Source organism: Anas platyrhynchos, chromosome Z (genome assembly GCF_047663525.1).
Source record: "Anas platyrhynchos isolate ZD024472 breed Pekin duck chromosome Z, IASCAAS_PekinDuck_T2T, whole genome shotgun sequence".
NCBI lineage: Eukaryota > Metazoa > Chordata > Aves > Anseriformes > Anatidae > Anas > Anas platyrhynchos.
In genome coordinates, this window is record NC_092621.1 from 78,387,222 (window position 1) to 78,408,963 (window position 21,742).

The 21,742-nt window shown below is 39.6% G+C and overlaps 1 protein-coding gene across 4 annotated transcripts in view; it reads left to right on the forward strand.

Moving 5' to 3' along the window:
- Window positions 1-326: 326 nt before the first annotated feature.
- Window positions 327-21,742, forward strand: part of ATG10 (autophagy related 10) — an 81,892-nt gene continuing 60,476 nt past the window's right edge. Inside the window, exons 1-3 of one of the 4 annotated variants that reach the window (XM_072031135.1) lie at window positions 327-533; window positions 1,073-1,198; window positions 7,297-7,416. In XM_072031135.1, coding sequence (XP_071887236.1) covers window positions 1,073-1,198; window positions 7,297-7,416 — 246 coding nt within the window. In that variant the 5' untranslated portion in view covers window positions 327-533. Of the gene's footprint in view, window positions 534-665; window positions 836-1,072; window positions 1,199-7,296; window positions 7,417-21,742 lie in introns of those variants that run through there. The other 3 variants (XM_038170766.2, XM_038170765.2, XM_038170764.2) reach the window with 3 other exon arrangements.

Genomic DNA, 21,742 nt, shown 5'->3' on the forward strand with positions numbered 1-21,742 from the left:
CTAAATCTCCCCTCTTTTACTTTTAGTGCTCCCGTCAAAGAACATTCCTTTAAGAAAAAAAAACCCTTGAGAAGCTTTGAGCTGAAGGGGGGGGGGTTGGACAGCCGGACTGACGGACAGACAGCCAGACAGCCCCCCTTACCCCAGCCCCACCCGCCCGCCACTGAGGCGCCGCCGCCCCTCAGCGCCCACACCCGTTGGGCCACCAGCCCCGCTCCGCGCATGCGCGCCCTCTCCTCCCCCCCCCCCCCCCAACAGCGCCGCAGCGCTGCCCGCCAGCATGGCGCGCATGCGCAGCAGGCGGGGCGCTGCCACGTGGGCGGGGCCGCCTTCTCCCTCCCCCCCCAACCCCGCGCCGCGCCCCCCCCTTGGGGACCCTGCCCGGTGCTGGGGGGGGACCCGGTGCTGACCCCCTGCACCCGGGACGGGACGGGACAGGCTGGGGCAGGACAGGACAGGACAGGGCAGGATAGGGCAGGGTAGCCCCGTCCTGTCTTGTCCTGCCCCCAAATCTCCCGTACCCCCTGCCCCAGGTAACGCGCACTCGTCCCCGCAGGGCTGGGGGCGCTTTTTTTTTGGGGGGGGGGATCTCAGCAGTGGGTGCAAAAACCCACTGGGAAGGAGGGGAGGAAGGAAGGAAGGAAGGAAGGAGGAGCCAGGCTTTCCGCAGCGCTGCCCTATGAGACGCCAACACGCGGCACGCCAAACGACTTATTTCTTAATGTTTCAACGCAAAAAAAAATAAAAAATAATAATAAAAAAAATATTGACTGCTATGGTAACCAAGCGCTGGGACAGGTCCCCCAGGGGGGCTGTGGCAGCCCCTTCCTCCGAGGTAATGGTGACCCAGCTGGAAGCGATGCTCTGAGCAGGGTGGTTGGGCTGGGTGGGCTCCAGAGAGCCCCCAGCCTCGGCCGCCCTGCGATCCTCCAGCTGAAGGGACGGGCTTTTGTGCCAAAGGAGCGAAATGTGCCCCCGTGCCTTTGTTATTTCGCTATTCAGTCGCTGTAAATCAATGCGAGTTATTTTTAGCCCGCGTCTGTCAGTACTGACGTTTCGGTTTGCTCTGCAGATGTCCTGTAGCATGGCTGTCGAAGAGGACTTTTTTCTGGAAGAAAAAAGGTTCAGGCAGCACTGCGAAGAATTTGTTAAACATTCGGAGCAGATAGGAGATGGCTGGGAGTGGAGAACTACCAAGGTAAAAATAACCAAAGTGTTAATTTTTAGATACCCTTGCCGGCCCTTTTGAGCTGTTGGCAACCACTAGAAGCTAGAACATCCTTTTGGGTGGTTTGTATTGCATGAAGTAAATGGCATTTTATTGAGCTGATCCAACAGCACAAGAGCGCAGAGGTGGTTTATCTGAGGATTTAGGCCAAGGCATCTGTTGAATAGGACTCGGATCCAGAAACAACTGCTGGGATGGACCTCTTATGTAACAAAGGGGTAGGATAATCTCATGACTGCTGCTTTGATGACAAAATGCTTTTTAAGGCGTTATTCTGTCTTCATTTTCAGAATTCCCAAAGATGAGGAAACAATTACAATTACCAACAAGCCTATCTAGTGGTTGGCTGTGCTTGAAATCTGAAAAAAATACTTTTAATCTGAACTGCCTAGCTTCAGCTGCCAGCAGCTGGAACTTGTACATTGTCTTCGAAGCTGGGGACCCATCTTTTATCAGAATTCTTCCTGTTTTAGTACTTCTAGATTCAGAGGGTCACAGAATCATAGATTGGTTTGGGTTGGAAGGGTCCTTAAGCACTATCTAGTTCCAACCCCCCTGCCATGGGTAGGGACCCCTCCACCAGACCAGGTTGCCCAAAGCCCCATCCAGCCTGGTTTTAAGCACCTCCAGGGATGGGGCAACTTGTTCCAGAGCCTCACCACCCTCAGAGTGAAGAATTTCTTCCTCATACGTAATCTAAATTTCCTCTCTTTTAGTTTAACGCCGTTCCCCTTTGTTCTATCCCCACACCCCCTGACACAGAGTCCCTCCGCAGCTTTCCTGCAGCCCCCTTTAGGCACTGGCAGGCTGCTGAGAGGTCTCCCTGGGGCCTTCTCTTCTCCAGGCCGAACAAACCCAACTCCCTCAGCCTGTCTTCTCAGGAGACATGCTCCAGCCCCTTGTTCATCCTCGTGGCCCTCCTCTGCACTTGCTCATCCCTGTCCTTCTTGTGCTGGGGTCCCAGAGCTGAGCGCAGGCTCCAGGTGGGGTCTCACGAGAGCAGAGCAGAGGGGGACAATCCCCTCCCTTGCCCTGCTGCCCACGCTGCTGTTGGTGCAGCCCAGGGTGCGGGTGGCTTTCTGGGCTGCCAGCACACATTGCTGGCCCATGTTGAGCTTCTTGTCACCCAACACCCCCAGCCCCTTCTCCTCGGAGCTGTTCTCAATCTATTCTCCACCCAGCCTGTATTTGTGCTTGGGATTGCCCCGGCCCAGGTGCAATCCTCTGGATGGCATTCCTTCCCTCTGGCGTGTTGGCCGCACCACAGAGCTCACTGTCATCAGCAAACTTGCTGAGGATGCACTCGGTCCCACTGCCCGTGTCACTGATGTGCCTACTGACCCCTGAGCAACACCACTCGTCACTGGTCTCCACCTGGACATTGAGCTGTTATCCACAACTCTGAGTGTGACCCACAACTCTGAGTGTTATCCACAACTCTGAGTGTGACCACCCAATTCCTCACCCACCGAGTGGTCCATCCATCAAGTCCATGTCTGTCCAGCTAGGAGACAAGGATACCATGGGGACAATGTCAAATGCTTTGCACAGGTCCAGGTAGACGGTGCCAGTTGCTCTTCCCCTATCCACCAAGGCTGTAACCGCATCTTAGAAGGCCACCAAATTTGTACGGCAAATTCAGATCGATTCACCCCTTAACCTTGTCTGTCTTAAGCAAAACACATTGACCTCCTTGACTGTTTGGCATGTTTTCTAGTGTTTCTGTGGATCCTTGAATCCTTTCAATATGTCAACGTTGTTCTTTGGCCATGGTCAGAACTAGATAATTGATATTGTATCATTGTGAAGTCCAGATCTTCCTACTAAATGATGACTTTAACCTTTTAAACTAAAATATCACATGGAGTATTCCTGTTCAGCTAATTATCCATAAACCAAATGCAGGGATTTTGTGCCTAAGGATCTAATCCTTCATCTTGCAGTCTTTGTTCTAGATGTGTGACTTTATATATTTTGTGTTTAAATACATGTTAATTACTTGCATACAGCAACCAGAAGAATCTGTATTAGTGATCAATCCTCATTATCTTTTGCTTCCTCATCATTTTTAAACTTCACCAATAACAATTACATATTGTTTCTAGGTCATTAACCAAAATTTGAAATAGACTAGTCCCACAGGACCCCATTAGAATCACTTCTTCATGATGATTCCCCATTTTTTAAGTTGCATTTGAGATCTCTGAACTAATCATTTTTCATCCTTTAGTCGGTGTCAGATTAGTTTGGGATTATTTTAATTTTTAATTTCTGCTTTTGGAATCAATGGCTAATTTACAGAAGTCTGCATGTGTCTTGTATAATATTTATCAAGCGATCTCATCTTTTTAAGTTACCATAACAAAAATCTATTTTTCTTAAGTAATTCCAGTTAATGAATATATTTCATTAATGATTGAATTCCATACGAAGTCTTTGCTTGGCATGATGTAAAGCTAATGTGTGTATAGCTACGCAACTTTGTAAATACATACTTTTAAAGAAATACGGCTATGTGCTGGCCTTCTCCCAAGTTCTCTGAAACTTCCACAGTGCTCGAAGACTTGAAGTACATCAGCAGTTCTTATGTGCTGATTTGAGAATACCTAATTATAGCCACTTCATGCTAATGTCCTGCTTAACTACTCCTGACATGAAGAATTTGTAGTGGTCATAGCACATGGCTGCACTGTTTGTATTTTATCTCCAGTACAACAGAAATACTTTGAATGCTTTTTTTTTTTTTTTTTTTTTTTTACTTTGAATGCTTCTATTATTTTCCACCTAATAATAAGGCCATGCTGTTTTAAGATTTCCTTTTTCTTCATTTTTTTTTCCTTGCTTTCTTATATTTTCTTGCTTCTGTGATCGGTGTTCAGTAATGGATGGTTTGAGATACTCATTATCTTAGTATTTCTTCTCTTTGCTGTATGGAATTTACTTCTCTATGATTTTTTTATTATTATTTTTTAATGTCTTGTTCCCTATCCTTTCATGAATTTTGGGAAGAAAAATCATGCTGGTACCGTTTTGAAATGCAGGAATTTCCAGAGTAAATATGTAATATAATTTCCATGTAATTGTGTGGCGGGGTTACCATTTTTAGCCCCTTCATCACAGATAAAACAATTCCAGTAAGAAGTGGGATTTTGGCCTTAGATACATTCTTTAAAGATGTTTTTAAAACAGTGCAGTTATTAGCCAAGTGTTACAATGTACCCTTTCTTGTAGGCAACCATTTGAAACTTTAGATTTTGGTCCAAGGTTCTATTTATGAGGGATTTATTCAACAAAGAAAGATGCTATGAGCCTCTATTGGGAATTCAATACATAGGTCAAAGTTTGAACTTTCTGTGAAATATGAACCTCTGCTGGAAATAGCAAAATAAGATAGATTCTTGTTCTCATGTATAAAAAAATTGTGAGAGTTGATTTTTTTTTTTTTAATGGACCAAGTTGGCGACTCTGTGATTTCAGAGTGTGATAAAAACCTGGGCACTGAGACCATTCATTTATTCAATAGCATCTGTGAAGGAAAGTATCTCATTGTCTTTTTGCCTTTTTTTTTTTTTAACAATGTATGTGTTACGGGCAGTTTGGGGCACTCAGTTTTGCTGATGTAATGCACTTGGATCCCATTCCTCATTCCATGCTCACGTGAATAGACCCATTGATGGCAATAAGACCACACAAGTAAATCAGACTTGTAGAACTGTGTTCTTGTGTTCCCATGTTTTCAGTAGAGATTAAACTTAGGTGATGAAATGCTCATTGTTTTTGCCAAGCTGCTCTTGTGGCACATAGGCTTACACGACCCAAGCAGAATCCTGTATTCTTAGCTGTAAGTGAAATGTTCTAAACTGTGTCATTTTTATAATCCCTTTTTTTCCCCCAGAAAGAAGGCTGTATAAAAAACTAAGAGAGCCTCCAATGTAGGATCTGCTGGACCTCAATTTAGATTTTAACACTGACTTTTATTAGGGATGGATAATTAAATCTCATCTGTGATGGCTGTCCCACTGTTTGCTTTCTGTTTTTTTTTTTTTTTTTTTTTTTTTTTTTTTTTTTTTTTCTGCTTCAAATACTACAAATTGTATTTAACTAGGTTAATCTGGGTGGTCATACCAAAGGCTGTATCGGTTCACTTTTGTTTATGATACTTAAAAGACAGCTGGAAAAGAAAGGGATTCCTTTTCCACATTCATGAGGATCAAAATCCTTATTAAAGTGTTGATTTATTTATAGGTAAGAAGTGTACAAATTACGTACACAGAGTGCAATGGGAAGGATGCTCCTCTTTCCAGCCACCTCTCCAGTGACTTCTGTCAAATATGGAGACTTCTAACTCTGGGTTTCCAGCTGTATCTTAACTACTTTGCATGGCATTCAAATACTATAGAGCACAAAGACTATATGGCTTTGGCTCCTTTCTCCTCACTGGAAAAACTGGTTCAGGGAGGTGGATGTTATATCCAGCCCTTCTCTGGCAAAGCTCACTGTGCCTTGGGGTGTTTCACCTCTGTGGGTGGTGGTAGTGCTTTCTTTGCTGCTCTTAGGGTGATAAATACCAGTGTAGGTAGCTGTACTCCTGCTTATGCTTGCATGAAACTCCCCAGGGAGAGACTTGAGAGGGTGTTGAGAATGAATGGAGTGGCTTTTGTATCACCAAGATATGCCTAATTTTTTCCACCTCTATTGTCCTCTGCAATGCTTGGTTCTTCAGAGCCAGGATACAGTTGGTTGGTTGTACAACCAGGACATCCAGCAAAGATTGGCAGATTCATCCTCTCGATGAGCAATATAATTGCTCATAATATGATTCACGCTTAAAAATTCGCAGGGAAAAACACAATATAGATGGCATTATTGTTTTATTTAAGGCGTGAAACTTGATAAGAGCAAAGTACATGTATAGGCTTAACAGATGTTGCAGGTACATATATACTGCAGTGTCACTTAAAGGAGAGAGCTAGCATGTCCAAATAAAACCTGTGTTGATTTAAAGGTCAAAATACATGAAATAAACTGTGTCAGAAATGATACATTAACCAAAGAGTTAAATTATGGTTAAATTTGCGGCCTTGTCAAGCAATTTAATGCTACATTAATGAATTCTGTAGAGAGACTGTTTTGAATAGAATCCTTTTTCATCAGATGTTGCACATGTGCTTTCTGTGTTTGTCTAAAATAAAATGTAATGAAACAGCTCATAAAACCCCAATTTATTTGTTTCCTTTGAGAAATATGTTCTTAACATGCAACTACTGTTCTTTGTGTTCTGTATACCCTTTCTCCCTTTCAGAGTGTATGTTTTTCCAGTGATCTGTTAGTAAAGTTTTTTCTCTCTTCTTTGAATTGAAAAAAATATATATATATGTGTGTGTGTGTGCAGATAGTCAAGTCAGCAAAGAGGGAAAGCTCCTAAAAGCTTCTCCTACTACTCAGAATTGCACAAGGGCCTTTTACAACAGTAGACCATGTGGTCTGGGAAGCAGAACGATAAAAAGGGAATTGGGAGAAGGTAAAGCTTTGCTGTTTTCTCTTATATTTGGCCCTCAGAAGTGATCAAGAGGAGGGAAAAAAGCTGTCACTCTACACATTCAAATTCTGAAGTTGTTTTTGTTCTTTTTTTAAGCTCTGTTTACCATGTAACTTTCATAAAGTCCTAAAGTAAAACAAACTACTAAGAATTGGGAAATTTATACTGGTATGATCAATGCCTTGCAAGTTATTGGCTGCCCATCTTTTCGTGACCTTTGTGCATTGTCTTCTGATTCCGTGGCAGTCACCCTTTCTCCTAAAGTATCAGTTATCTCATTCAATTTATTACTATATTGAAATTTATTTTCACTTTTCACATCTATAACTTCCTTTAACACTGGGAACTAGTGTAAACTACCTGTGAGAAGATGCCGAAAAGCAATGCAGTGGTTGGTTCCTGTAAAAAGACTTAGAGCTTGTGCCTAAATGATAGCATTTTGGTAGCTGTTTATTTTCTAGAATAGTGATAGCATTCAGCATTTTGGTTACAGATCTTTTATTTTTTATTTTTATTTTTCTGAACACAGGACCTTGCTGATGGTTATCTCAGTAAAACACAGTTCCGAATAGCAAACAGAGGCATCCCACCAGATCTCAAGGAGAAAAACAGTGATAACATTGAACAGGCGCTATTTCTGAATGTTGAGGTAAGTAGAGATTTTAGACTTCTGAGTTAATAAAAGAAATCATGATCAGGATTTTAAAAAATACTATGTTATTAAATTAAGTCCTCCCAGAAAGATTTCAGATCTGAAGTTACGGTTTGCAGTGGCTTTTGGTTATTCTTCATTCAGTTCTTGTTCACGTGTGCAGCTAACTTGGAGGTTAAAACTGGCAGGAAATGGAAAGGCTCTAGCATGTATATTTGTATATACACATATATGTATGTATAGTTTCATCGTGGATGGATGATATTTCTTAGTACATCAATTCACTAACATTAAAAAAAAACTTTAGTTTTTTGAAAAAGGCATCATTATTTAGTTATTTTAGAGGCAAAAATTAAAAAATTAAAGAAAACTTTCAGGTTTATGTTCATTTGAAGTGATATTCTGAAGAAATAAGATGTGTAGAAGCATTTTATACTTGTATACTTATTTCCTGCTGTGAGAATTCTTACCAAATCTTAAAAATATTGAGCGATTTTTTGAAACCAGTAGTGGGAAAGAAAATAGATTAGGTATTCTTTGACGAAAATAAACTGATTTCTTCCAGAAAATGAATCTTGTTCATTAAACCGAGGGTGACTGATTAGAATAATTATTCGCTTGTTTGACTCTGCATTAGACCTCCAGATTATTGACTAATCAAGATATAAACAGCAGAAGTTCACTCACTTGTTTTCTTGTTATAATACATATGAAAAGAACTTTCGGATTACAATTGACTGAAAACAATGGATTCTTTGCATTATAAACTGCTGAATAGATTGGCAGAGTGTATTTTCCAGTTACCTTTCCCTGTAACAATTCCTTTTCTCTTCTCATCATCACACTGATTTTTTCCTTTTTCCCCACAGAGACTCAGGTACAGGGTCTTACATAAGTATTCTTTTGGCCTGATTTCTAAGGAAATGCCACTTAGAACAATCATACCGTCTACTAGGTAGTTGTTTCTACTGATTTTTCAGTTCACTCATGGATTTCAGCTGTGGGTAGAAGAGGGGTAGATATTTCAAATCCTAAAAATTTTGTGAGAACTGATGTCTGAATAGGTGAAATATGACTTTTACTGGTAGCTAGGAGGCTGATCTTCTGTTTGGCTGATCAATGCAAGTACAGGACTGGACTGAAGCAGCACCTTGGTCCCTCAGGGTACCATGAGGAGCAGCTAGGGTTCAAATGACCCAATAAGTTGCAAACAAGACTTGATCCTGTTGCTGTTAAGACAGCTTGTTCCGTACTCTGAAAAAAATTGGGAAACTTTACAACCCCGTTGCTGGTACACCAGCTTTGATACAAATTGAAATCCACATCATCTTTAAAATCATTACCTTGTCTTTGTTTGATAGTTACAAATTAATAGCATTTGTTTGATAGCTGCAAATTAATAACATTAGTGCATCTTAAGCATTTTAGGTTTTCCTTTAATTTAAATTCTAGTGTTTCTAAGCTAGTATCAGTGCTTCAGAGGTTGTTATTTAGCTGTCATTACAACAAGGTTTGTGTACTTTACTTCTGGCTTGTAAGAACAGATTACTGTTTATATTCAAAATTGCTTTTTATTATTGCAACTGTTTTAATAATGAATCAAGACTTCATTACAGAATATATTTTAAAAGAGCGTCTTGTAAAGCTGTTTAGTTCTTCCTCTAGAAAATTGTATCAGCTATAGAAAGCGTGTCACAACAAAAGAAAAGGCTTCAGTCTTTAATGTACTGCAATATAGTTTTAGGTCAAACTCTATGGTTTAACTTGAAATATTGTGACAGATTTATATATCTTGAATCATAGTCATGTCTAGGTTGGAAGGGACCTTGAACATCAACTGGTCCTCTTTGAGGAGAAATCTTTGTTCATGTTGCAGAGTAGCAATAAAGATGAAGTATCAAGCAGCGGGGGGTCTTAGAAGATGAAGTAGGTTATAAAATCTAATAATATGCATAAGAAAATATTGTCTCCTTTCCAAAATATTAGTTGCCCAATAGAGATTATGTCAAACATATATTCTTCATTGAACTAAAGGGTAACCAGGCTGTTCAAAGTGTAGCTATTTAATCTAGAATTTTGTAGAAGCAAACTGATTAGTTAGAGAATGAAATTTGCTATGGACATGTAAAGTAAAACTATTTATTGAAGGCTAAGCAGGAAGATGGAAGCAGTGACTGCAAGGGGGAAAAATTTGTTCAAGAAACCAGTGCATGCATGAAAGGTATGTTTTTTTTCCACAGATGAAGACTGTGAGAGCCTTGTTGCACTAACAGTCTATTGTTTAAATAGGTTTTGTTTTGCAAAAGTACACATTGCACCCATAAATCACACGGTTTTACAGAGCTGTCTTTTAAAACACTTTATTGAAACAGATTCTGATGAGTAGACTTGAACAAAAGTGGGGGTTTTGATGGAACTAGGGATGTCCTCATTGGTTATATGCAGTCAGTGCTTAAAATATTTTTTTTTAGTATATTTTAGAAAATGTATTTTTATATATTTGAAACCTAAGGGAGCTCTAAGTAAGAATTACAGTTGCTTTTGCAAAACATGTGGCTGTTGACTGATGGTTTTGCATTTCAGAATTTTCAATTTTCAAATTACTGTTGTGATCTAGATCTTTGCTATATCATATCTCTACTGTTTGTGTGTCACTGAGATATTTTCATCCAGTCTTCTCCTGCAGTGTGTGGTTGGAGGTAGGACACAGTATTATGTTAAGTAGTTAATTAGGAACAGTCAGAAAGGAAAAATTAGGAAATTAAAAGTCCTTGTAATCAATATCCATTGTTAGGAACAACAAGCATTGACAAAAGACAAGGCAAAAATGTAGTGAAGTATATGGCATGTCATAAAAGGCCATAAGATTTCCCTCCAGAGTGTTCCTGGGAAGTCCAGTTCAGAGATTACGAATGGAATGTTGGTTTTGGCAGGCAAAGTGAAAAATAGGAGGAAGATAAAGAAGACAAAATTTTGAAGCTGGATGAAAATATAGGAAAGCTATCCATAATAAGGGTAAAACTCCCATTTAAGTAATTGAACCAGAGGAGACATTGAATAATCCAGTGGGTGTATCCTGTTACAGCAAAGATGATAAATACAGTGTTGAAACTACAGAGAAACAAAATAGTTACTGTTCTGTTTGTTTTTAATCCATCAAGAGATACTAAAGTATAATGATACAGTGCAAAAGATATGCGGAATAGTTGAATTAAAGTAACCTTATTAAAACAGAAAATCAATGATTGGATATCATATTATCAAAAATGTGCAAATATCATGGGATCCCGAGGGAAACTGATCAAATTATTTGAAAAGTTTATTTCAGTTCATTGGTCATGGACAGTTAACTTTTTCAACTTTCCATCTCATTCTCTGCTATCTAAATATTTGGAGTCTTCGTGGTGAGGGAGTAATGAATAGCTATGTACTCTGGTCTGTTCTGCACAGCGGTCTGTATTGCTTGGTGTATTTGGTTCCATTTACACAACTTGTGTTTTAAGACAGAGAAGAAAAAGCATCTGAAGACCAAGAATAAAATCCTGTGTAGGTTTCTTTTTGCTGTTTTTAGATAGATGCAACATAAAGCTTGTCACTTACATCTTTTTTTTCAGCCTGAGGAGGTGAAAAAGCAGTTTTCTGTATAAATCAGTCAACCTATTTTAGGGGAGGATGAATCTAGAAGAGTCTATTTTTCTTCATTGATCAAGGAGAGCTAGAAGATGGTTAACTTGGATGTCCGTGTCTGCGTTTTGTCATATGAATTTTGTACAACAAAGTATGGATGAATGCTCATTAAAGGCCACAGCAGTTGTTGCTGTTGATTTCACTGAGATTTCACTTGGACAATGAAGCTTGTACTTCATTCAGGGCTCGAAGGATCAGCCATTGGAGCAGCTTGCATTGAGAGTCTTTGCATCGAGACTGGTGTGCTTGACTTCTGCTGGAAACTTCATTTTTTTTTTTTTTACAGTGGGATGCTCTTGCCCTTGTGATACCAGCAGTCAGTGCATGCAGGCACAGTTGGCACGTGTGATGGAGCCGTACATACCAGTGTGGCAAAGTACTTCTGGTGGCTCATCACCATTATTGGGGGGGGGGAAATTGCTGTATTTCAGCTCCTGTGGGAACTTCGTGCTTTCACGGAGGTTCCTGTGTTGCAGGTGTTGTGAGTTACTAATGACAAGCTGATTCGCAGGAGGTTTCTGTACGGTGAGGCTGCCTGCTCCGTTGCACCTGCAGGAATACAGCAGAAGCTAAGAACAGGTTTGGGAGCCACTGTGCTGCAAAATGGCATGCTATCTATTACAGAGCAGGTTTTCCCTTTTCTGGAACTTGAAGGCTCCTGCCATGCACATAGTAGTTAATTGATGGTTGCTTCAGCTCGTTGGCAAGGCTGCAGGATTCAGGCTGTCTCCTCGTTATCCTTTCACATGCCAGAGAGCCTTTGACATCTGCGAGTTTCCAGACACACTCTTGCTAATTCCTGAGCTGTCCTAGGCAGTAGAGGAATTGTTTCATGAACTCATATGAGGGCTGCACAGGGTGTTGGGAGAGGGTACAGTGCCCTGCTTTTAAGTAGGTACAGTGTTAGAGCCATGAGTTGGATTTTGTTCATTGTATTCAAATGACCCTTAGAGCAAGCTTAGGTTAAGATAAGTATGAAGAAGGTTTTACATCTGCATAGACACTGACACTTTAAACACAGGATGTTTGGAGACGGGTAAGCTTAAATGCTAATACCTACTTAGAGCAGTTTCAGAATGTTTTTCTCTTTGTACCTGTCAGTAACTGAGATGTCAAGCCATTTTTCTAACCATTGCCTGGTTGTCCTGTTTCATGCAGACCCTCTCTCTTTCCATTTGTTTTCTTACTAGAAAGGAATTGAGAATGTTTCTCTGGAAGGCCATTCTCTGATTTCTGTGGGTTTAGTTTAACCAAAATGTTTGTTTTCACATGTAAAAGGGACGTTTGCTCCTTTTCTGGAAGAATTACATCCACAGCTCCATGTGGTAGTATATGCATCCAGATTGGTAAACTGAAACTGCTAACGACATTGTGGCTAACTATATACAAATTTTTGACCAAGTTTGTGAAGGACACTCCCTTCTAACTAATGAGATGGGATTCAGTCCTTGGGGTAACAGCTCATAGAGAGATCATAAATCTTCTGCAGCATCTTTCAATAGATTGGAAAATAGCATGAGATGCAAAGCAAGAACTGATACAAATACATGGTGCTATTTTAAATTTTTAAAGTTGCAATTTTGGTCTGGTTAGATTTCTATTGAGTCAGTTGTCTTTCTGGACTATCCTGACTTTATTCATCTATACTTTTCTGCAGACAGCAGAAACCACCATACTGTATTCTGGCTGTTATTCTGATGTATTCTGGAATAGACACCAATATTTGGTGTATATTCTTTCTTGATCCAGATCAGATCTGTTCCGCTGGGAGATCTGTCAGGGTCTGTACCAAGGAATGTGGAATTGTATAATCTTTTGTATAATTTACTTTATATATAGAATGTGTTTTTAAAATATTTCTGTGTTGATGCCCTTATGTTAACCGATTTTATAACTGAGATTCATAGATGTCGTGCATCACAAGCTGTTCACTGAGATTAAATGCAACGATGACCAGCAGTGCAAGGGCAGTAATAAGTTTGATGAACTTAAACCGTGCTTGATTTTGAGGTATACTGGGACAGTAATATCTTGACTGAGGCCATAGGTTCCTCTTCATCTAAAATTGGAAACTGATCCTTCTACATTTGTGTTTTTTTTTTTTCTTTTTCAGTCATCCTTCTTTTTTTCTAAGCAAATCGTAGCAAGCAGAATGTTTGTTTTTTTTTTTTTCCTTCCTATAGTTGAAGCTATTTGAATGCTATGAAGTCATATATCGCATATTTTATTATCAGCCTATTGCACTGAAACACTGGCTTTCATTCTGGACATTAATATTTACCATCGACTGTATCCCACTCCAGCCTTTGTTAAGTGCAATGTAGATACCTCTTAAGCAAGACAGAACAATTACTACCACATATTATTACGTGGATTGTTGACAAGATGAAAAATTCTGTACAAAATTTGAAATGAGGACAGTCCTCATGCCTCAAAGAGCTTACATACTGAAAGAGTGAAATGGGAAAATCTGGATTCACTTATGCATTCTTTCTGTTTATTATTCAAATAGCTTAAGGGAAGCAATAACTTGGAGTAATAATTCTCTGTGTGTGGTTTGTCTCAGCTCTTCTCGGTATTGCAGAAGCAGTGAGTCAGCGTGGAACCATTTCTGAAGCTACAGCCATTGCTGCTTTATGTAGGAGTGGGCAGGTTGGGAATGTAGAAGGTCTGTTAGTAACCGGCGTTGCCTTTGGAAAATGAGCTCTGAGCTTCACTAACATGTCGGTTAAGTTATATATTTATTTCTACATCGACTCGTACCTTTGCTGGCAGATGTTCATTAGTGTAAGTGAAGATTTTCCTGATGAAGGGTGTGGGAGTGAGCCTGACATCTTTCTTGTACTTCATAATGCTGTGTGATTTGCTGTTCAGCTGTTCTGTTCAGTTTATAACAATTAGAAAATTATAAATCTTAGTAATTATTAATCATTTTCTCTCTAAACAACTCCGGTATTTTTAGAATTAAGAACAACTCATTTTTTTGTGCAAAAGTAAATAGCATGAGCTCAGTGTAAACATAGGCAGAACCACAGTATTTGTTGGATGGTTAAAAAAATGTGAAGTAAAAACCCAGCAAAAGTACTTAGGGAGAAAAATGTAAATATATTTAATGGAATCCAGCTCTCACTGGAGAAAATAATAAAAGGTCCTTAGTACACAGGGAGACAATCAAGTATTACATACGGCCCCCAAACATCAGTTTTTAGTGAATGATCCCAGCTGAAGAGCGGTGCAGCTGCTCCAGAAGCAGGTGAGTTTACCCACAGTCTTTCCCATACTTACCCTGATGCTCCGAGGAGGGAGTAGGTCATGCTGCATAGGTACTCAACCCAAATTATGTTTCCTCCGAATCCTGATGGAAGAAGGTTTGGTAGTTTTGACAGGAAGAAGGAATTCTAATTTCAGTTCAACTCAGATTCTTTTCAGCACACTGGGCTTCCTCTGCCATCGGGTCTCCCTGGAACCGGCTCTTCCTTTAATGCTTGTGCCCAAAATACTGCTGGGCAGCCTTAATTGTGCCATGGCACATGTCTGTGCCCCATAATTCTGTATTAGCCTGGCCACTGTTTGGTTCTATCTTCCAAATTCTCTCGATGCTTCATTTTCTGCCATAGTACCACAAGCCTTTTAAAATGCCAGGTCACAGGAAGAAAACCCAAACTGGTGATGGAAACCTGTAAAAAAAAAAATAAATAAGAAGAAACCACCTGTTCTAAGGAGATCTAAAGCGAGTTGCAAAATGCAGCAAAGATGCTTGTGATTTTGCTTAAAACTATATTAATCTAAAAATTGAATTAGCTTGTATTAAGCCACATGAAAAAAATCTGGTGTGGGTTTTATTAACTTTGTTTTAGATTAAAAAGCTTGGCAAAAGAATGACATTGTTTAGAAATACTAAAGCTGAAAGAAGCTTCAGGAGAGATTACTCCCCTTGCATGAGCTGGGAAAACCTCAATAAAGGAGGAATGCGATGGTGACAGAAGTCATCTGAGTTCAAGATAAATCCTGCTTCTAGACTTTTTCATGGTGGGATGTTTCAGTCTTCATGAAAGAGGCTAAATGTTTCTCCTCTTAGGAACTTCTAGAGGCATGGGAAGTTTCTCTCTCTCCCCCCCATACCTTTGCAGATCACTTTTCTGTGTGTGACTTCTGTACCCTGGCAAATCTTTTTAACAGTAGTTACATTTAGTTTTCAACAGCTTTGATGACATGCTGTTGGTTTGGCTGTTGTTGTGTGTGGTAGGACTGTAATCTGTGTTCTCCATTTTACACATTCTTTGATTGCTGTTCGGTTTTACCCACTAGAATGTACTTAGTGTGTTTTTACAAACCTTAGAAATGATATCAAAGCAAATACAAACTAATTACGAAGCTTTTGGGAGAACTGAAGAAGCACACTGTATGACCTTTAAATGTAATTTCTTTTTGGTGTAGATGTTAGTCCAAAGCGTTTTCAACTTTTTGTGTGCTTAGTATTCAAAGTCATCACATAATATTAGCAAATGAATTCTACATCAAGCACTGGGAAAAAAAAAACTTCTAATTCAGCTTGGGTAACTGGATGCGACAGTTCACTGAGAGTTACAGTGGTTGAAGGCATGCCATAATCCCAGCAGAATGTCTTCTTTCTGCAATAAATAAACCTCCATTTCCTTTGAAGCACACGTTGAGACTAGTAAGTGAAGACGGTTTTCCCAGAGCCTGAACTCTGAGAGACTAATAGCGCCACTGACAAAATTATTTATAAGCTCATTCATTTGGCCCGCGATCATGTGTTACAGATATTGGAAAGAAATATTGTTGTTTTGTTTCTACTTCAGTGCATTGTTTACTGACATCTAGAAAGTTGTTCTGAAAAAAAATTTTTTTTTTTTTTTTATTTTTCAATCTAGAAAAGAAAACTTACACTGAGAGCTTGGAACTTTTTTTTTTAATTTTTGAAGTTCAGATTTTGTTAAGTAAATTTCAAGTATGAATTAATTTCATAAGAGTACAGACTGCATTTTTATGTGCCTTTTTAATAAGTCATTATTATTAAGTCATAAATAATATTTTTAAAGTGGTGCCAGGGTATACTTCAGAAACAGTTGTCTTTGCCCTGTAAATTATGTGGCCAAAGTTACCTTAAAACTGCTTGTAGCTGCACGTTCAGAAGTCTTAGAGATATGCAGGATACAGATTTAGATTGTAACCTACCTGGCCTTTCTGTTTCCCCTCTCTGTCTTCTAGGGTAATGTCTTTTATAATTTATTTAATTATTACAAGGCTTGGTAACTTTTGCGTCAGATAGGTTGATACCCACAGTTGATAGCTTTGATGTGATATGCTTGACGTGCCTTGATGTTTGCCCAGCTTCTATAGTTTTGTAAGTTGCAGGGCTTGTGAGAAATGAAAATCTGTTTTTCTATTTTCAATTTAATGATATAACTTTAATAGTCTTATTAAGAAAAACCTATTATAAAAATAGATCTTATTTGTTATGTTTTTTTTTTTAATAATTCTCCCATCTTTTTTCCTCCAAAACCAGAAGGTCTGATATGAACTACTGTAGGTTGAAGAGATACTCAAGTGATGGACATACCATTGGTCCTTATAGTAAACACCATAGCATCAGATTACATTATTAAAAATATTACAGCTGTATAACATCACAGAATGGCTGAGGGACCTCTGGAGGCCATCTGGTCCCACCGCTGCTGCAGCAGGGCCACCCAGAGCAGGGTGCCCAGGCCTGTATCCAGGTAATTTTTGGAGATCCCCCCAGGAGGAGGCCCCACAGCCTCTGGGCAGCCCGTGCCAGTGCTCAGCCACCCGCACAGCACAGAAGTGCTCCTGGTGCTCAGGGGAACCTCGTTGACCCTGTTTGTGCCCACTGCCTGCTGTCCTGGCACTGGGCACCACTGACAAGGCCTTGGCTCGGTACTTTTCTGTGCCCTCCCTTCAGGTATTTATAGATACAGATGACATCCCCTGGAGCCCCCTCCACTTCAGACTGAAAGTCCCAACCCTCTCAGCCTCTCCTCATAGCACCATTGTGGCATTCATTTCCTGAGTGTTGCTCTGCTTGGGCATAATGAGAATGAAGAGACTGGAGGAACATACCAGTAGAAAACACTGATTCTTCCTCATATATGAGCAGGTAGATACCACACACTTCACCATCTAAGTCTCCAAAATTGTGTTCAGTAGTTGAAAAAAGCTCTATGCTAGAGTGTTTTTACTCAGTACAGCTCATAAGTGGGAACAGGCATGTGGTTAACAGCTCACTAGAAAGAATAAAAGACCCATTTTTGTTACTCTGAATTTTACTCTAACAGCTTGCTTTATCTCTTAATTGTATGGGTTTGTATATGAAGACTCTGCGCTTCAAAATTCAGAGGAATGCATGATACAAATTGGTGGTGGTTGTTCAGAATTGATTAATCACTGAGATATGCCCAACGCAAAAGGAACATGCTCTGAGCATATACATCGAAACTGACAGTGATGTTAAATATAATAAAAAGGGGATTAATGGTAAAATCTTTGTGTTCCTAAAAAACAGTCATTTCGTGTGTTTGGAATAATCTGGCCTCATGAGGATAGAGATAAGGTGGTTGGGAGGAATAGGAGTACTTGTGAAAATAGTTGATGCACAACTACATTTTGGATTGACTAGTATAAGGTAGAGAGAGACAAGAGAGCTACCTGTATCATGAGTAGCATTTTGGAGGCCTGGATTTTAAAGTGTGCTTCTGTTTTCTGCCCATACTTATGTCATGAGTTAGCGACAGTGGTGCATGGGGTCGGACAGCGTGAAGAAGAATGAAGCTTGCTCCCAGCACTCCGTGTGGCATTGCTGCATCAGCACGTTGGGCGGTGTGTGTTGTGCCAGGTGTAATTAGTTTGCTCCCTCCCAGAGTGGGAAGGAGTCCTGGGGGAAGCTGCAGTGCTCTCTGATCACGATTTTTTGGCTGGCCAGGGGCGGGGGGCAGTCTGATGATGTGCTGCTCTAACACAGGGCAGAGCATTGTCTTTTTGTCCAGGCTGTATTTGTCAAATGCTTGTGACATCAGCTCACAAACGAGAAACATGACACTGTAGTATTTGTCAATACTGCTCTACCACAAAGGAAACAAAATCACAGTCTAGTCAGTTGTTAACATTTTGCTTTTTTATGGTGAACCTCCAAATACTTGATGTTGCAAGCCTTGCATATATGCCTTCCTTTGTTTCTTTTAAATTAAATTACACTGGTACAGTGTTATGCTCTAATTTTCTAGGGAAAATGCTCATCTGTTGGATCAATACTCTGATTTTGGCTAAGTGCCTGTGTTTTGTAGCAGCATCATATGCTTCATTTTTCACGTTAGTGTATCTGCACTATTCACCTGCAACATACAGGTCATGTTGGCGTGAAGTGAGTGTTGGAGGTTTAGGGCCGTGCAGTGAGCAGTGTTTGCCTGAGGACCAGGTGAAATGGATGAACTTCTACATGGTGCTGCACTGTAGAAAGTTCCAGAGTCAGGAAGCTCTTAGATTGCTCGTTTTATTTATTTCTGAAAATTATTTTACTACTTGTAAGCAGATTCCTAAGTTATGTCCTCCTAGCTGTGTTTAAGTCCTGTAGCATGGACTGCAGCCCAGCAAGCAACCCTGGCAACTCTGCTTTTGGTGGTGGGGATCCAAGACCTGATCCCAACTTAGGGGTGCTGAAATTACACCACTGAAAATTTACATCTACCAAAAGTGTAAAGCAGCAAATTATCTTGAAAGTTAAGAAGACTAACTCAATTTGTCATTGTCATTTCAGTTACTCCGCCTTAACAGTCTCTAGTCTTTGATACATTTTTTTTTGCTGTGAGGTCTCATTGTGGGTTTTCAGATTTTTACCCCAAAACCATCTCACCATCATTGTCTCTGAACTGCTAATATGGGTCACTCTCAAGGTACATGAAACACTGTTTTTCTCCTGTGTTACAAAGAACTGTCATTATTTCCTACTCTGGAAAAATTCGCAGTCCCATACTTTTTTTTTTCCTTTTTTTTTTTTTTTCCCCATGTTTTAAATCTTTCTACACTGTCAGTTTTGTTAGCCTTATTAGTTAAAACAAAAAAAAAGAAAAAGCAGTCACTGCTGGTTTGTTGTTAGTGTTGTCAATATAGTGATTTACATTTCTCCTCAAGGTCAGAATGCGAAGTGTCTCCCATGTATACTATATACATGCTGTGTAGTCTGTGTGTGATTCTGAGGTCTAATCCTTCCTAGCTGTAACCAAATAGCATTGAAGTTGATTGAGATTTAGGAAGTTGCGTGTAGGATAATGTTTTCTGTAGTTATGAAATATGTCAGTATCAATAACAACAGTAACTTACCTAGCATCATAAAGACACACACAATGAGGAGACACTGCTTTCTTGTCTCATAATAGCCAACTTGTAGCACATGTCCTATAAAAACGTAGCTGCATAAATAAGGTTGGGTTTTGCTTTCTTTTCCTTCTATATTGGGCTGGTACTCAACATAGTATTACCAAGGCAGTATGTTAAAACTTAGTACTGATGGGATTGTGAATGCACCAATTTCAAAATTACTATTCCAGTTTATAGCAGGAATGAATTTGGTTCTGTGAGTTTGTATAAGATACAGGTGTTTTCCTGAATGAATAAGGCAATATATCATAAATAATAGCAAGTATATTTTGCTTGAATTCAGCTTGTTAATGTTGTGTAATCTTTCTGCCCTGGTTTGCCAGGAACTAGTTCAGACATTGCTTAGACATGTTTATTGACAATTTCTGTGAGACACTCTCACTTGTACATTCCAAGCAAAGGGAAGATTGTTTAAATGATCATATATGTTTGGGGATGGGAAAGTGTATTGCTGAGTGTAAACTCATGTCTGTAACTGGGCGTATTTCATTTTGCTCAATGAGAAGCTTTCTCTGGATGATCTGTGGTGGTAGCAATGAAATTAAATAATATGAATTGGATTCGAAGAGTTTTTACCATTCTGCCCTGAATTCTGGAGAAAAAACTTGAAGTCATAGGCTTAGTAGGATTTAAGTTTGCTTTCTGAGAAAAAAACAGTAAAGGGTAAAGACTCTTCACAATCATGGTACAGACATTTCTGTGGGATCAGTGATAAACTAAGATGCAGAGAGATGGCTCTAGCACAGGAGGGAGAAAGCTGTGGCTTGCAGGAGGTGAAAGATTCGTGCTGTAGGTAATGGGTCATATTTTTATAGTGTAAGCTTTGTGTTCAACTAGTGATTTTTGTAATACAATTAATAGTATTTATTTCCATCCATATTTTGTACTTTTCCCTATTTGGTGGCTTGCCAATAAAATTTCTTTCCAAGACAGCTGAACCTAGCTTGCAGACTGACAGGGAACAAAAAAACACCTTCAAAGGAAAGCACATTAAAAAGCTTAGAAATCACCAGAAAGCATTAACGGCTCTGTTGGCTGTTGCACAATGGGATGCAGGAATTGCAATAATGTTCCTCTTCCATCTGGTGCCTACAAACTTGCTGTTTTCAGAGGCATTCATTACTGTAGCAAACTGTTCACTTATTCATTCATGTGTGGCTGCCCGTTATTCTTTGGAAAAGACTTGGGTTGAAATCGGCTCAGTTCTTTGTTGCAGAAGTGCTCAGTGTCAAACATATTACAAGAAGATGTCAGTCCAAATGCAAATACCACCGAAATTTAAAACATCTCCGCATGTTGTATGTATTTGGAATGTACTGTGAAGGTGTAGTCCTAGGAGAGAGGATCTTGACTGACAATACTCAAAGGAAAATCATGCATTGTCTGTGCCAAAATGTCTGTCTTAGACTGAAATTTCAATTTCTGTTTTAAATTTCCTGGCTTGTGTTAAATAACATCCTAGCTTTAAAATTTCTTTCTTTCTTAGAGACTCGATAGTTATTTTCTTTGTTACATCTGGACTAGTTAATTTTCAGGATGCGAAATAACTCTTGGAAGGTGTCACTCTGTGAGGGAAGAACAGTTTTCTGAAATAAAAAGATGGGGAAAAGCTGGAGCTGGCTTTTTTCAATCCCAGTAACAAAAGGAGACAACTTTATTTTGAAACGTGCCTCGTTATTTCCTTATTCGTTGCCAACTGGGGGCAGTATTGGGGTTGCCAAATTTGTCACTTCTGTGCAGAATGAGGGACATCTTAGGTCTAAACTGAAATTTAGGCCCTGTAAGAGTACTGTGCCACTAAATGCAGAGCAAACCTGAATTAAGGATCTAGCTTAAGCAAATGGAATTCCATCTTCTGCTCATTAAATCTTTGATTTTCCTCCTTTTCAGGTGTTAGCAGATAATACAGATCACGTTAGAAGTGAGGAGTGTCAAAAGAATTATTTAAAAATAACTAAATATTATCCTTTTTTTTTTTTTTTTCTTCATCTGGACTATAGGAGCTTCGGTAATCCCTAGAAGCTAAGTGTAGGTTTCTGAACAGACCTGGTATTTAGCAGTGGTAAGTCCTTCAGCTGCCCTTAGTGGAAGCCTCTGAGTACATAGTTCTTTGGAAAATAAAGCAGATAGGTGCTTAAATGGAAACCTGCTAACTTCTGACTGTAAGAGTCTTGTCCAAGGCTTATGAGGTAAGGAAAGGTTAGTTTTAGTTTTGAGTAGT